Source organism: Cetorhinus maximus, chromosome 5 (assembly GCF_964194155.1).
Source record: "Cetorhinus maximus chromosome 5, sCetMax3.hap1.1, whole genome shotgun sequence".
In the NCBI taxonomy this organism is placed as follows: Eukaryota; Metazoa; Chordata; class Chondrichthyes; order Lamniformes; family Cetorhinidae; genus Cetorhinus; species Cetorhinus maximus.
The window spans coordinates 174,415,403-174,431,354 of NC_135883.1; the positions used below are offsets into that span (position 1 = coordinate 174,415,403).

General features: G+C 43.7%; 1 protein-coding gene across 1 annotated transcript in view; it reads left to right on the top strand.

Moving 5' to 3' along the window:
* LOC144681154 (dynein axonemal heavy chain 6-like) overlaps window positions 1–15,952 on the top strand; it is a gene marked incomplete at its 3' end in the record, with an annotated part of 934,896 nt that overhangs the window by 150,307 nt on the left and 768,637 nt on the right. The window contains exon 20 of the mRNA XM_078542881.1: window positions 256–427. Within this exon, the coding sequence (XP_078399007.1) occupies window positions 256–427 (172 nt within the window). The remainder of the gene's footprint in view (window positions 1–255; window positions 428–15,952) is intronic.

The window sequence follows — 15,952 nt, forward strand, 5'->3', positions numbered from 1 at the left end:
CAAACATGAAAAATCGGGAACAAATTCTGATTCAGTTCCATTCATATTTGGCAGTTGACCTGAATATTTCTGGTTTCTGATGAATCATACTTTTGCTTTGGGGCTGAAACTGAAAATCCAAGTTAGATTTTGATTGGGACAGATCTGTCTTTGCCTGATGAGCCCATATAGTGACTAAGAAAGACCTAAGACTATGCTGCATTGCTGGCCTGACTGTTTGTCCTTGACATGATGCTGTGTCATTTCATAATGCAGGCAACTTGCGACAGAAACCAAACTGTTTGCCCAGATTGACGCTACATGGAATGAGTTGATAATGAGAGTTCAAAACAACACGAATATTCTGAAGGCAACCACCGCATTGGGGGTCCTTGAGCTGCTACAGACCACCAATGCCACCCTGGAAAAGATACTGAAAAGTCTTGAGGTACATGAAAACATATGAACGAGGAGCGGGAGCAGGCCATTTGGCCCTTCAAGCTTACTACACTATTCAGTAAGATCATGGCAGATCTGATTGTGGCCTCAACACCACTACCCTGCCTACTCCCAAATCCTTTTGATTCCCTTGTTAGTCAAGAATCTGTCTATCTCCACCCTAAAAATATTCAATGACCTGCCTCCGTGGCTCTCTGGTAAAGAGAGGTCCAAAGACTCATGACTCTATCAGAGAAAAAAATTCTCATCATTACTATCTTAATCCACCTTATTTTTAAGCTGTGTCCCCTAGTTCTTCTCTCCCGCAGGGGAAACATCCTCTCAGCATCCAGCCTGTCAATTCCCCTCAGGATCTTATATGTTTCAATAAAATCACCTCTCATTCTTCTAAACTATGATGTATTCAGGCCCAACCTGTTCAATCGTTCCACATAATATAACCCCCTCATCCCAGGAATCAGTCGAGTGAACATTCTCTGAAGTGCTTCTAATGCAATTATGTCCTTTCTTAAATAAGGAGACCAAAACTGCACACAGTACTCCAGAAGGCCCCGTACAACTGTAGCAAAACATCCCTACTTTTATATCCCATTCCACATGCAATAAACAGCAACACACCATTTGCATTCCTAATCACTTGCTGTACCTGGATAGTAACTTTATGTGATTCATGTACCAGGACATCCAGTAAGATTCAATAAGATCACCTCTCATTCTTTGAAACTCTGGAGAATAAAGGCCCAGTTTCCTCAATCTCTCCTCATAAAACAATCCTGCCATTCCAGGGATTAGTCTGATGAACCTCCATTGTACTCTCTCTGTGGCAAGTTTGTCTCTCCTTAGATAAGGAGACTAAAACTGTACACAATACTCCGAGTACGGTCTCCCCAAGCCTCTATATAACTGCAACAACACTTGTTTACTCCTGTACTCAAATCTTCTTGTGATGAAAGCCAACATACCAATTGCCTTCCTAATTGCTTGCTGCACCTGTCTGCTAGCTTTTAGTGACTCATGAACCAGGATACCCAAGTCCCTTTGGACACCCACACTTCCCAATCTCTTACCATTTAAGAAATGCTCTGCCTTTCTGTTTCTTCTACCAAACTCACCTGGCGAACCTCTGTTGCACTCCCTCTATGACAAGTATATCTCTCCTTAGATAAGGAGACCAGAACTGTACATAATACTCCAGGTGCGGTCTCACCAAGGCACTATACAATTCTAGCAAGATATCTTTAATCCTGTACTCAAATCTTCTTGTGATGAAGGCTAACATACCATTTGCCTTCCTAAATTTTTGCTGCACCTGTATGCTAGCTTTTAGTGACTCATGAACAAAGACACCCAGGTCTCTTTGGACATCAATATTTCTTAAACTTTCACCATTTAAGAAATATTCTGCCTTTCTGTTTTTTCTATCAAGGTGGATAACTTCATACTTATTAACATTATATTCCATTTGCCATGGTCTTGCCTGTTCACTTAGCCTGTCCAAATCCCTTTGAAGCATCATTGCATCCTCCTCACAACTTACATTCCCACCTAGTTTTGTTTCATCAGCAAATTTGGAAATATTACATTTGGTCCCTACATCACAATCATTTATATAGATTGTGAACAGTTGTGGCCCCAGCACTGATCCTTGTGGCACCCCACTAGTAACAGTCTGCCATCCTGAGAATGATCCATTTATTCCTGCTCTCTGTTTTCTGTCTGTTAACCAATTCTCAATCCATACTAGTGTATTACCCGCAATCCCATGTGCTCTAACTTTATTTGCTAACCTCCTTGTGGGACCTGAGCAAAAGCCTTCTGAAAATCCAAGTACATCACATCCAATGGTTCTCCTTTATCTATGCTACAAGTAACATCTTCAAAATACTCCAACAGGTTTGTCAAACATGATTTCTCTTTCATAAATACATGTTGACTCTGTCCAACCATATAATTATTTTCTGTGTCCAATTATCACATCCTTTACAATAGATTCTAAAATTTTTCCTATGGCTGATGTCAAGGTAACAGGTTTGTAGTTCTCCATTTTCTCCCTCCTTCCCTTCTGAAATTGTGGGGTTACATTTGCTACTTGCAGTCTGCTGGAACCTTTGTCGAATCTACAGAATTTTGAAAGATAACCACCAATGCATCCATTTCTCTATAGCCGCCACCTTTAACACTTTGGGATGTAGCTCATCTGGCCTAGGGGATTTATCAACCCTCAATCCAAATCATTTTAAGTACCACCTCTTTAAAAATACTAATTGCCTTCAGCTCTGCATTTTCATAAGTCCCTTGGTTCCTTGGTATTTCTGGGAGATTTTCTGTATCTTCCCCTGAGGTCAGACACAAAGTAATTGTTTAGTTTCTCCTCCATTTCCCAATTCTCAATTATGAATTCTATTATTCGTTTGGCAGTATGGAACTTGACAATTGCTGAAAAAAGACACATGCTGTCGAAGTTGTTGGTCTTGCACTCATTGGACAATTTGCAAGAACAGGGAATAACAATTTATACTTCATGAGAGCGCTGATTGGTTGACAAATGGTCTCTGATTGGCAGAGGCATTGCCATACAGAATTCACCAGTTAACTGATGACTGACATTAGCTGCCAAGCTTTGTTTAAATTCAAACCAGGCGGGTTGGCTCTGATTATTCAAGGCATTGCACTGGGGAGTGAACCAGAGAATGGCTGTCACCCATTTTGTTTAGTTGAAACAGGTACAATGTGTGTACATGTTCTTTCTGCCTGCAAAGAACAGGGCCCAGTGTATTAATAAATGTAGCTTCTAGCATGTGTAAGGGAGCCACAGTGCGAGCCTCACTGACAATCTTAAATTGGTTTTCAGCATAATTCTTACCACACTCAGGATTGTTTAGCAAATGCTGCCCAATCACACCCAATGTTGGATGCTGTATTTTGAGTTTTGCAAGCATGGGCAGGTTGGGTATGGTCAGTTGCCTGTTGTGAACAGCTGAAGGAATAAGCTGTTTGATATGATCCGCCAATCTTTGGAAAGTATGGCTTACATACCTAGTATCACACTGGCATTGAAATTCACATACACATTACTTATTTGTGTGATAGGCAGAACGTCTCTTTGGTTTGATGGCAGCATCCTGTTAGTGGCGAACACCACTTGTGTTACTATTGCATAGTAGCAACGTGAAACGCTAGCTTCAGCTGTTGCTTCCAGGGTAATCTGAGGTAGATTGGGCACTTTTCAGGACAGAAAGTGGTGGCCTTCAGTCCATTCACTGGTTTGTGTGATATACAGCAAACTATGATCTGATCTGGGTAGACATTACCTCACAGGATGGCTTTGATGTGCCCTATTTCAGCATCAAGATTGCACAGTGAGCAAATGGAGGAGGCGGTTGCATAGTGGTATTATTACTTGACTGGTAATCCACTGGTAATGTTCTGGGTCAAATTCCACCACGGCCGATGGTGGAATTTGAATTCAATAAAAATTTGGAACTAATAGCCAAATGACGACCATAAAAACCATTGTCAATTGTCGGAAAAACCCATCTGGTTCATTAGTGCCCTGCAGGGGAAAAAAAAACCTGCTGTCCTTACCCTGTCTGGCCTACATGTGACTCCAGACCCAGAACAATGTGGTTGATTCTTAAAAGCCCTCTGAAATGGCCTAGCAAGCCACTCAGTTTTATCAAACTGCTAAAAAGTCAAAAGAAGTTAAACCGGACGGAACACCTGGCATTGACCTAGGCACCGGAAATGACAATGGAAAATTCAGCCCTGTTGACCCTGCAAAGTTGTCTTTACGAACATGTGGGGGTTTATGACCCCACAGACTAGTCAAGCAACAGCCTGACATAGTCATACTCATGGAATCATACCTTACAGATAATGTTCCAGCCACCACCATCACCATCCATGGGTATGGCCAGTCCCACCGGCATGACAGACCCTGCAGAGGTGGCGGCACTGTGGTATACAGTTGGGAGGGAGTTGCCCTAGGAGTCCTCAACATTCACTCTGGAGCACATGAAGTCTCAAGGCATCAGGTCAAACATGGGCAAGGAATACTGCTGATTACCATGTACCATCCCCCCTCAGCTGATGAATCAGTGCTGCTCCATGTTAGACACCTCAGGAAGCACTGAGGGTGGCAAAGGCGCAGAATGTACTCTAGGTGGGGGACTTCAATGTCCATCGCCAAGAGTAGCTCGGTAGCTCCATCTCAGACCGAGCTGGCTGAGTCCTAAAGGATATAACTGCTAAACTGGGTCTGCGGCAGGTGGTGAGGGAACCAATAAGAGGGAAAAACATATTTGACCTCATTCTCACCATTCTACCTGTCACAGATACTCTGCCCATGACTGTATTGGTAGAAGTGACTACCACAAAGTCCTTGTGGAGATGAAATCCTATCTTCAGATTGAGGATACCCTCAATTGAGTCCGCATGAAGAAGGGCCACATGGATTCGAAACGTTAACTCTGTCTTTCTCTCCACAGATGCTGTCAGACCTGCTGAGTTTTCCGGCATTTTTTGTTTTTGTTTTAGATTTCAAACAGATGCACCAACTCAAGACTGGGCAATCATGAAGCGCTGCAGGCCATCAACAGCAACAGAATTGTACTCGAACACAACCTGTAACCCCATGGCCCAGCATATTCCCCACTCTACCATTACCACCAAGCTAGGGGGTCAACCCTGGTTCAACGAAGAGTGCAGGAGGGCACGCCAGGAGCAGCACCAAGCATACCTAAAAATGAGGTGTCAACCTGGTGAAGCTACAACACAGGACTAAATGTGTGCCAAACGGCATAAACTGCAAGCGATAGAGCTAAGTGATCCCACAAACGATGGATCAGATCTAAGCTCTGTATTCCTGCCACATACTGTCATGCATGGTGGTGGACAATTAAACAACTTACAGAAGGAGGAGGTTCCACAAATATCCACATCCTCAACGATGGGGGAGCCCAGCACATCAGTGGAAAAGATAAGGCTGAAGCATTTGCAAAAATCTTCAGCCAAAAGTGCCGAATGGATGACCCATCTTGGCCTCCTCTGGAGGTCCCCAGCATCACAGATGCCAGTCTTCAGTCAATTCAATTCACTCTACATGATATCAAGAAACGGATGAAGGCACTGGATACTGCAAAGGCTGTGGGCCCTGACAATATTCTGTCAATAGTACTGAAGACTTGTGCCCCAGAACTTGCCACGCCCCTAGCCAAGCTGTTCCAGTACAGCTACAACACTGGCATCTACCCGGCTATGTGGAAAATTGCCCAGACACGTCCTGCACACAAAAAACGGGACAAATCCAACACGGCCAATTACCTCCCCATTCGTCTACTCTCCACGATCAGTAAAGTAATGGAAAGGGTCATCAACGGTGCTATCAAGTAGCACTTGCTTAGCAATAACCTGCTCATTGACACTCAGTCTGGGTTTCGTCAGGGTCACTCAGCTCCTGACCTCATTACAGCCTTGGTTCAAACATAGACAAGTTGAACACCCGAGGTGAAGTGAGAGTGGCTGCCCTTGAAATCAAGGCCGCATTTGACCAACTGTGGCATCAAGAATCCCTAGAAAAATTGAGGTCAATGGGAAACATGGGGAAAATTCTCAGCTCTTTGGAGTCATATCTAGCTGTGGTTGTTGGACGTTAATCATCTTAATTCCAGGACATCACTGCAGGAGTTCCTCAGGGTAGTGTCCTAGGCCCAACAATCTTCAGCTGCTTCATCGATGACCTTCCTTCCATCATATGGCCAGAAGTGGGTCGCTGATGATTGGACAATGTTCAGCACTATTCATGACTCCTCAGATACAGAAGCAGTCCATCTCCAAATGCAGCAAGACCTGGACAATATCCAGGCTTGGATTAACAAGTGGCAAGCAACATTTGCACCACACAAGTGCCAGGCAATGATCATCACCCCATGACATTTAAAGGCATTACCATCGCTGAATCTCCCACTATCAACATCTTTGGGGTTAACATTGACCAGAAATTGAACAGGACCACACATATAAATACTGTGGCTACAATAGCAGGTCACATGCTATGAATCCTGCAGTGAGTAACTCACCCCCTGACTCCCCAAAACCTGTTGACAAGCCACAAGTCAGGAGTGTGATGGAATACTCCCCACTTGCCTGGATGAGTGCAGCTCCCACAACATTCAAGAAGTTTGACACCATCCAGGACAAAGCAGCCGCTTGATTGGCACCACATCCACAAACATTCACTTCCTCCACCACCGACGCACAGTAGCAGCAGTGTGTACCATCTACAAGATGCACTGCAGGAACTCACTAAGCCTCCTGAGGCAGCACCTTCTAAACCCATGACCATGACCATCTAGAAAGACAAGGGCAGCAGACAGATGGGAACACCACCACCTGGAAGTTCCCCTCCAAGCCACTCACCATCCAGACTTGGAAATATATCATCATTCCTTCATTGTCACTGGGTCAAAATCCTGGAACTCCCTCCCTATCAGCACTGTGGTCATACCTACACCACATGGGCTGCAGCGGTTCAAGAAGGCAACTCACCACCACCTTCTCAAGGGCAACTAGGGATGTTCTACATCCTATGAATGAATGAAAAAAAGGCTTGCATCCTATTTACACAGTTGCTGATAAGGCCAATCCTACAGCGCTTGGAACTCTAGGAATCCCAACACATATATTGACCAGTGATGGTTGGCTTGCGGTAGACGTTAATAGAGAACCCGCTGGAAGATTTCTCAACTGTTAGGCCAAAGGAAGGGAGTTCATTTGACTGCTCCATTTCAAAGGTGAATTGAAGCGCAGGATGGAGCCCATTATGGTGTGTAAGGAAAGCATTACATGCAGCTGCGGATTTAAAAATAGCAACTGTATCATCTACATATTGGAAATATGCAAGGAATAGGAGGTTAGGTGTCATTCCATTCATTTCTCATGGAATCCAACAAAGATGTTTGCGAGAGCTGGGCCTAGAGGGGATCCCATGGCAATACCATCTATTTGGGCATACATAATATCGTTAAAACTGAACTCAACTGCTTGAGTTGCTGAGTTCATAAGTTCAATGAATACTGATTCACATAATGTCGTTGGGTATCGATTTCAAATGTCTAAGTCTTCCTTGGGAGGTATATTGGTGAATAGGCTAGCAATGCCAAACTAGCACATGGACAAGGCATTGCTATTGATATGCAAGTCCTGTATGGTCTTTGCAAATGTGAAGGAATACTTCACCGTATATGTGGAAAACTTGCCCAAAACTGGTTGTAGCTACTCGCCCCACCATGTGGCCAATCCATGTTTTGCAGAAGCAGTCATAGATAATATAGGGCGTAAAGGCACGTCACTTTTGTGTGTCTTGGACAGCCCATACATACGAGGACGCACCGAGCCGTGAAGTCGAATCCTATCGTTTATATCATCTGGCAGCTCGTTACTCTTACACAAGTCCAACAAGCGGTTTTTTTTAGCTTTCTTTCAAGCGAGACTGTCAGGTCATGTTGAGCAGCAGGTCCAATGGATACGAATTTGGACCTGTCATTAAGAATGGAGTGCATTTTGTTGATATAGTCACACTTGTTAAGGATGACTATTCAACTCCCTTTGTCAGGTTTACAGATATATATGTCTGGGTCTTGAGGCCACACAATGCTACTAGATATTCACGTTGCAAGTGAAAATCGGCCAAGTTGTTTGGAATCCCACAATATCTGTGCAATAGATCAGCCAGATGTGCTTTCAGGGATTCAGCATCTTCAGTAGATGTTGGTTTGTGGCAGTGAAAGGGAGTTCAAGCACCCTCCGATCCCACAGCGACCACACGAGACTCAAGCTTCTTGCACTGGTTTTATTCAAGCATGCAGGGGAGACTGTATCCATACAAGATGGATACATGCTCCCCGAATGGTTACATTTCCTTGCAGTTGTACTTTTCCTTTACCTTATCCTATTTGCATGCACCGATGATCAATGTCTACATCTCATTTACACACACAATTAGTTTTGTCTATCCTGTTCATTCACACACATAACTAGTTTTGTCTATCCTATTATCTTTGATGTATACATGTTTTAACCTCGTTGCAGGACCCAAGCATTTTCACACATATTTAGTTTGGTCTACGCTATTATCTTCGAGACAGTCGTACATGATCACATTATCCACTCCTATTCAACGTATACACACAGTCCTTGATTCTTATCTAGTCCAGACTATGACTTGTGGTTTATCAAAAGCCATCTCTTTGTCCATTGTATTTGGTTTTTTAGCCCTTTCACCACCCCCCACCCCCCTTCAGTGGGATAGTTGGGCATGGAGGAATTTGTACTCAGCAAATTCCTCTTCCTGTTTGATGTGAGACAAAGGCGTGCCAAAATTGAAACTGTGCACAAGAACAAACTCCTCGCTTTCAAAGAGTACGTGGTCAGAAAGATTTACTACATGTTTGGTAGCGTTGTTAATTGCATTGCCAAACTGCTTCCTCTTAAGTGAGTTTACAGTGCAGGCGTGTTTCAGACGGGTATTGTTTATATTGTGGTCAGCTATTGAGGCAATATAGTGGTTTAAACGGATCAAATCATAATTAAAGAAATTTGCACATCTCAGACCAAGTACAGTGTAGAGCATGGCGTAAAGTAGTAACCCGATTAGCAATCAGTTCAATCTCATCATGCATAAATGCTCACTGAATCATGGAACTGTGTCTCACTTTAGCAATATCAGTATGCTTGGAAATGAAAACTGGCACAACCTTGGGTTTAATACAATCTCGGAGATTTCAATAGATTGCTTAGCTCTTCTTAATTTACCTGTGAGTCGAACTATCTTGTTGATATCCCAATCTCTGTCAGGTGTACAAATAGTTGTTTGGTAGTACAGAACTTGAGTATTGATGAAAAAAGACACATGATTTCGAAGCTGTGATTCTGTGATTGGACAACATTTGCTAAACAATCCTGAGTGTGCTTAGAATTACGCTGATCAGTTTAAGATTATCAGTCAAGCTCGCAGTGTCGTGCACTTACTCAGGTTAGAAGCTACGTATATTAATACACAGGGCTACATATATTAATACACAGTTCTTTGCAGACAAAAAGAACATTTACACATTGAGCCTGTTTCAACTAAACAAAATAGGTGACAGCCATTCTCTGGTTCATTCCTCAGGGCAATGCCGTGACCAATCAGAGTCACCCAGCCTGGTTTGAATTTAAACAAAGCTTGGCAGTTAACTGTCTGTCACCAATTAACCTGGTGCATTCTCCATGGCAACATCTCTATCATAGTAACATAGGAGCAAGATTAGGCTATTGAACCCGTCGAGTCTGGTCCACCATTCAATTAGATCATCCCACTTCATTGCCTTTTTCCCACACTATCCCCATATCCCTTTACGTCATTGGTATTTAGAAATCTGTCACTCTCGGCTTTAAACATACTCAATGACTGAGCTTCCACAGTCCTCTGCGGTAGAGAATTCCAAAGATTCACAACCCTCTGAGTAAAGAAATTCTCCTCATCTCGGCCTAAGTGGCTTTCCCCTTATTTTGAAACCATGTCTCCTGGTTTTAGACACCCCAACCAGGGAAACACCTTAGCTGCATCTACCCTGCATATCCCTTTAAGTATTTGTAGGTTTCAATGAGATCACCTCTCATTCTTCAAAGCTCTAGAGAAAACAGGCCTAGTTTTCCCAGTCTCTCCTAATAGGATAGTCCCACCATCCCGGGAACAAGGCTGGCGAACCTTCGTTGCACTCCCTCTATGGCAATAATATCCTTTCTCAGGTAAGGGGACCAAAATTGCACACAGTACTCCAGTTGTGGTCTAACCAAAGTTCTGTACAGTTGAATCAACACTTTCCTACTTGTGACAAAGACTAACAGACCATTGGCCTTTCTAATTGCTTGCTGCACCTGCATGTTAGCTTTCATTGACTTATTGATGAGTACACTCAGGTACATTTGCATATATATATTTACTAAACTCTTACCATTTAAGGAATACCTGTTCCTCCTACCAAAGTGGATAACCTCACATTTTTCCACGTTATATTCCATCTACCATGTTCTTGCCCACTCACTAAGCCTGTCTAAATCCTCATGAAGCTGCTTTGCATCTTAATCACAACACACATTCCCAACTAGCTTTGTGTCATCTGTGAACTTAGAAATACTATAGAAACATAGAAACTAGGAGCAGGAATAGGCAATTCGACCATTCGAGCCTGCTCCACCATTCATTATGATCATGGCTGATCATCCAACTCAATAGCCTGCTCCTGCTTTCTCCCCATACCCCTTGATCCCTTTTGCCCCAAGAGCTACGTCTAACTCCTTCTTGAAAAACATACAATATTTTGGTCTCAACTACTTTCTGTGGTAATGAATTCCACAGGCTCACCACTCCCTAGGTGAAGAAATTTCTCCTCATCTCAGTCCTAAATGGTCTACCCCATACCTTCAGACTGTGACCCCTGGTTCTGGACTCCCCCACCATTGGGAACATCCTTCCTGCATCTACCCTGTCTAGTCCTGTTAGAATTTTATAGGTTTCTATGAGATCCCCCCTAATTCTTCTGAACTCCAGCGAATATAATCTGAATCGACTCAAACTCTCCTCTTATGTCAGTCCCGCCATCCCAGAAATCAGTCGGATGAACCTTCGCTGCATTCCCTCTATAGCAAGTACATCCTTCCTCAGATAAGGAGACAAAAACTGCACACAATATGCCAGGTGTGGTCTCACCAAGGCCCTGTACAATTGCAACAAGACATCACTGTTCCTGTACTCGAATCCTCTGGCTATGAAGGCCAACATGCCATTTGCCTTCTTTACCACCTGCTGCACCTGCGTGCTTACCTTCAGCGACTGGTGTGCAATGACACCCAGGTCTCGTTGTACATTCCCCTTTCTCAATTTATAACCATTCAGATAATAATCTGCCTTCCTGTTTTTGCTACCAAAATGGATAACCTCACATTTATCCACGTTATACTGCATCTGCCATGCATTTGCCCAGTCACTCAGCTTGTCCAAATCACACTGAAGCATCTCTGCATCCTCCTCACAGCTCACCCTCCCACCCAGCTTTGTGTCACCAGCAAATTTGGAGATATTACATTTAATTCTCTCATCTAAATCATTAATATATATTGTGAATAACTGGGGTCCCAGCACTGATCCCTGCAGTACCCCACTAGTCACTGCCTGCCATTCGGAAAAAGACACGTTTACTCCTACTCTTTGTTTCCTGTCTGCCAACCAGTTTTCTATCCATCTCAATACACTACCCCCAATCCCATGCGCTTTCATTTTACATGCCAATCTCTTATGTGGGACTTTGTCGAAAGCCTTCTGAAATTCCAAATAAACCACATCCACTGGCTCCCCCTCATCAACTCTACTAGTTACATCCTCAAAAAATTCCAGCAGATTTGTCAAGCATGATTTCCCTTTGAAAATCCATGCTGACTCTGTCCGATTCTGCCACTGTTTTCCATGTGCTCAGCTATTAAATCTTTTATATTGGACTCTAGAATTTTCCCCACTACCGACGTCAGGCTGACTGGTCTATAATTCCCTGTTTTCTCCCTGCCTCCCTTTTTAAATAGTGGGATTACATTAGCTACCCTCCAATGTGTAAGAACTATTCCAGAGCCTATAGAATCTCGGAAGATGACTACCAATGCATCCACTATTTCTAGGCCCACTTCCTTAAGTGCTCTGGGATGTAGACTATCAGGCCCTGGGGATTAATCGGCCTTCAATCCCATCAATTTCCCCAACACCATTTCCCTACTAATACTGATTTCTTTCAATTCCTCCCTCTCACTAAACCCTGTGTTCCCCAACATTTCTGGTATGTTATTTGTGTCCTCCTTTGTGAAGGCAGAACCAAAGTATGTATTTAGTTGGTCAGCCATTCCTTTGTTCCCCATTATAAATTCCCCTGTTTCTGACTGTAAGGGACCTACATTTGTCTTCAACAATCTTTTTCTCTTCACATACTGATAGAAACTTTTACAGTCAGTTTTTATGTTCCCTGCAAGCTTACTCTCGTACTCTATTTTCCCCTTCTTAATTAATCCCTTGGTCCTCCTTTGCTGAATTCTAAAGTGCTCCCAATCCTCAGGTCTGTTGTTTTTTCTGGCCAATTTGTATGCCTCTTCCTTGCATCTAATACTATCTCTAATTTCCCTTGTAAGCCATGGTTTGGCCACCTTTCCTGTTTTACTTTTGCGCCAGACAGGAATAAACAATTGTTGCAGTTCACCCATGCGCTTTTTGAATGTTTGCAATTGCCTATCCACCGTCATCCCTTTAAGTAACATTTCCCAATCCATTATCGCCAACTCACGCCTCATACCATCGTAGTTTCCTTTATGAAGATTCAGGACCCAAGTCTCAGAATCAACTATGTCACTCTCCATCTTGATGAAGAATTCTATCTTATTATGGTCGCTCACCCCCAAGGGGCCTCGCAAAACTAGATTGCCAATTATTCCTTTCTCATTACACAATACCCAGTCGAGGATGGCCTGTTCTCTTGTTGGTTCCTCAATGTATTGGCCCAGAAAAACATCCCATATACACTCCAGGAATACAGTATTGTTACTGATTTGATTTGCCCAATCTATAAGCATATTAAAGTCACCCACAATTACAGATGTTCCTTTATTACATGTGTCTCTAATTTCCTGTTTAATGCCATTCCCAACATCACCACTACAGTTTGGGGGTTTATTTACAACCCCCACTAACGTTTTGTGCCCCTTAGTGTTTCTCAGCTCTACCCATACAGATTCCACATTGTGGAAGCTAATATCTTTCCTCACTATTGCGTTAATTTCCTCTTTAACCAGCAATGCAACTCCACTGCCTTTTCCTTTTTGTCTGTCCTCCTAAATACTGAATACCCCTGGATGTCCCATCCCTGGTCACCCTGCAGCCATGTCTCCGTAATCCCGACTATATCATACCTGTTTACATCTATTTGCGCGGTTAATTCATCCACTTTATTGTGAATGCTCCTCGTGTTAAGGCACAAAGCCTTAAGGCTTGTATTTTTAACATTACTTGTCCCATTCCCACTATTTTTCTCTGAGGCCCTGTTTGATTCTTGTCCTTGATCTCTCTGCCTATCACTTTTCTTGTTCCCCTTTCTGTCTTTTGTTCTTGTCTTTGATTCCCCTTCCTCTGACTCCTTGCATAGGTTCCCATCCCCCTGCCATTTTAGTTTAAACCCTCCCCAACCACTCTCGCAAATATTCCCCCTAGGACATCAGTCCTGGTCCTGCCCTGGTGTAACCTGTCCAGTTTGTACTGGTCCCACTTCCCCCAGAACCGGTCCCAATGCCCCAGGAATCTGAAACCCTCCCCCTCACACCATCTCTTCAGCCACATATTCATCTGATATATCCTGCTATTTCTACTCTGACTAGCACATGGCACTGGTAGTAATCCTGCAATCACTACCTTTGAGGTCCTACTTTTCAACTTACTTCCAACTCCCTATATTCTACTTTTAGGCCTCACCCCTTTTTTTTAACCTATGTCGTTTGTGTACATCTATTTACACCAATGTGTACCATGACCACTGGCTGTTCACCCTCCCCCTTCAGAATGTCCTCTAGCCACTCTGAGACATCCTTGACCCTAGCACCAGGGAGGCAACGTACCATCCTGGAGTCTCCTTTGCGGCCACAGAAACGCCTATCTATTCCCCTTACAATTGAATCCCCTATAACTATTGCATTCCCACACTTTTTACTCCTCCCCTGTGCAGCAGAGCCAACTGCAGTGCAACAAATTCGGCTGTTACTGCTTTCCCCTGAGAGGCCATTCCCCTCAACAGTATCCAAAGCGGCATATTTGTTTTGCAGGGGAATAGCCACAGGAGATTCCTGCATTGCCTGCCTAGTCCTCTTTCTTTGCCTGGTGGTCACCCATTCCCTTTCTGCCTGTGGACTCTTAGCCTGCGGTGTGACCACCTCTCTATACGTGCCATCCACGATACTCTCCACATCGTGGATGCGCCACAGTGCCTCCAGCCGCTGCTCCAGCTCCAAAACCCAGGCGTCCAGGAGCTGCAACTGGAGACACTTCATGCACACATGCTGGCCCCAGGCACTGGAAATGTGCCCGGCTTCCCATGTAGAGCAGGAGGAGCACACTACGGCTTTGAGCTTTCCTGCCATGACTTACCCCTTTAAATTAAATTAAACCTTTTGGAAGACACTTAATATCAATTGCTCTCAGACCCTTCTTCCCTGTTCCTCGTTGTTAATGAATATAGCCCCTACAAACGATGAACCACATAATAAGATCTTAAAAACTATAAGCAATGAAAGTAGTAAATGCTTACCTGGCCGTACTCACGGTACTCAAAGGATCACCTCATTCCCTCCTCACCGAACTCCCTCAGTCACCCCCGCTCTCCCAGTTTCTCGTCAACTCCCGGCTCCTCTCGCGCTCCTCTTCTACTCCCGACTCCTCTCGTGCTCCTCTTCAACTCCCGACTCCTCTCGCGTTCCTCTTCTACTCCCGACTCCTCTTGCGCTCCTCTTCTACTCCCGACTCCTCTCACGCTTCTCTTCAACTCCTGACTCCTCTCACACTCCTTTTCAACTCCCGGCTCCTTTCGTGCTCCTTTTCAACTCCCGACTCCTCTAGGTACTCCTGACTGCCTGTCCCAGAGTCCTTCTCTCACTCTCTCCTCTAGGTGTTGCTGACTGCCTGTCCCAGAGTCCTTCTCTTGCACTCTCCTATATTTGGTCCCCGCATCTAAATCATTAATATATATTGTAAATAGCTGGGGCACAAGTACTTATCTTTGTGGTACCCGACTAGTCACAGTCTGCCAATGCAAGAATGACCCATTTAATCCTACTCTCTGTTTTTTTCCCGTTAGCCGATCCTTAAAGCATGTCAGTATAATACTTCCTAACCCATGTGCTTTAATTTTGCAACCAACCTCCTGTGGGGGAATTTATAAAAAGCCTTCAAGTACACTATGTCCACCAACTCCCCTTTATCAACTATGTTAGTAACATGCTCAAAAAACTCCAACAGGTTCGTCAAACATGATTTCCCATTCATAAATCCATGTTGACTATGTCCAATCAGATCATTATTATCCAAGAGTCCCTTTACCACATCCTTTTTTAATATATTCTAGCATTTTCCCTACTACTGGTGTAAGACTAACAGGTCTGTAGTTCCCTGTGTTTTCTCTCTCCCTCCTTTCTTGAATAGTGGGATGACATTTGCTACCTTCCAGTCTGTTGGAACTGTTCCAGAATCTATAGAATTTTGGAAGATGACTACCAATGAATCCACTATCTCCATAGTTACCTATTTCAACACTCTGGGATGCAGAATTTCAGGTACTGGGCATTCATCGACCTTCAGTCCCATTAACTTTTCCAATACAACCATCTTACCAAAAATAATTTCCTTCAATCCCTCATTCTCCCTAGCTCCTTGGATCTCTAATTCTGGGAGATTGAT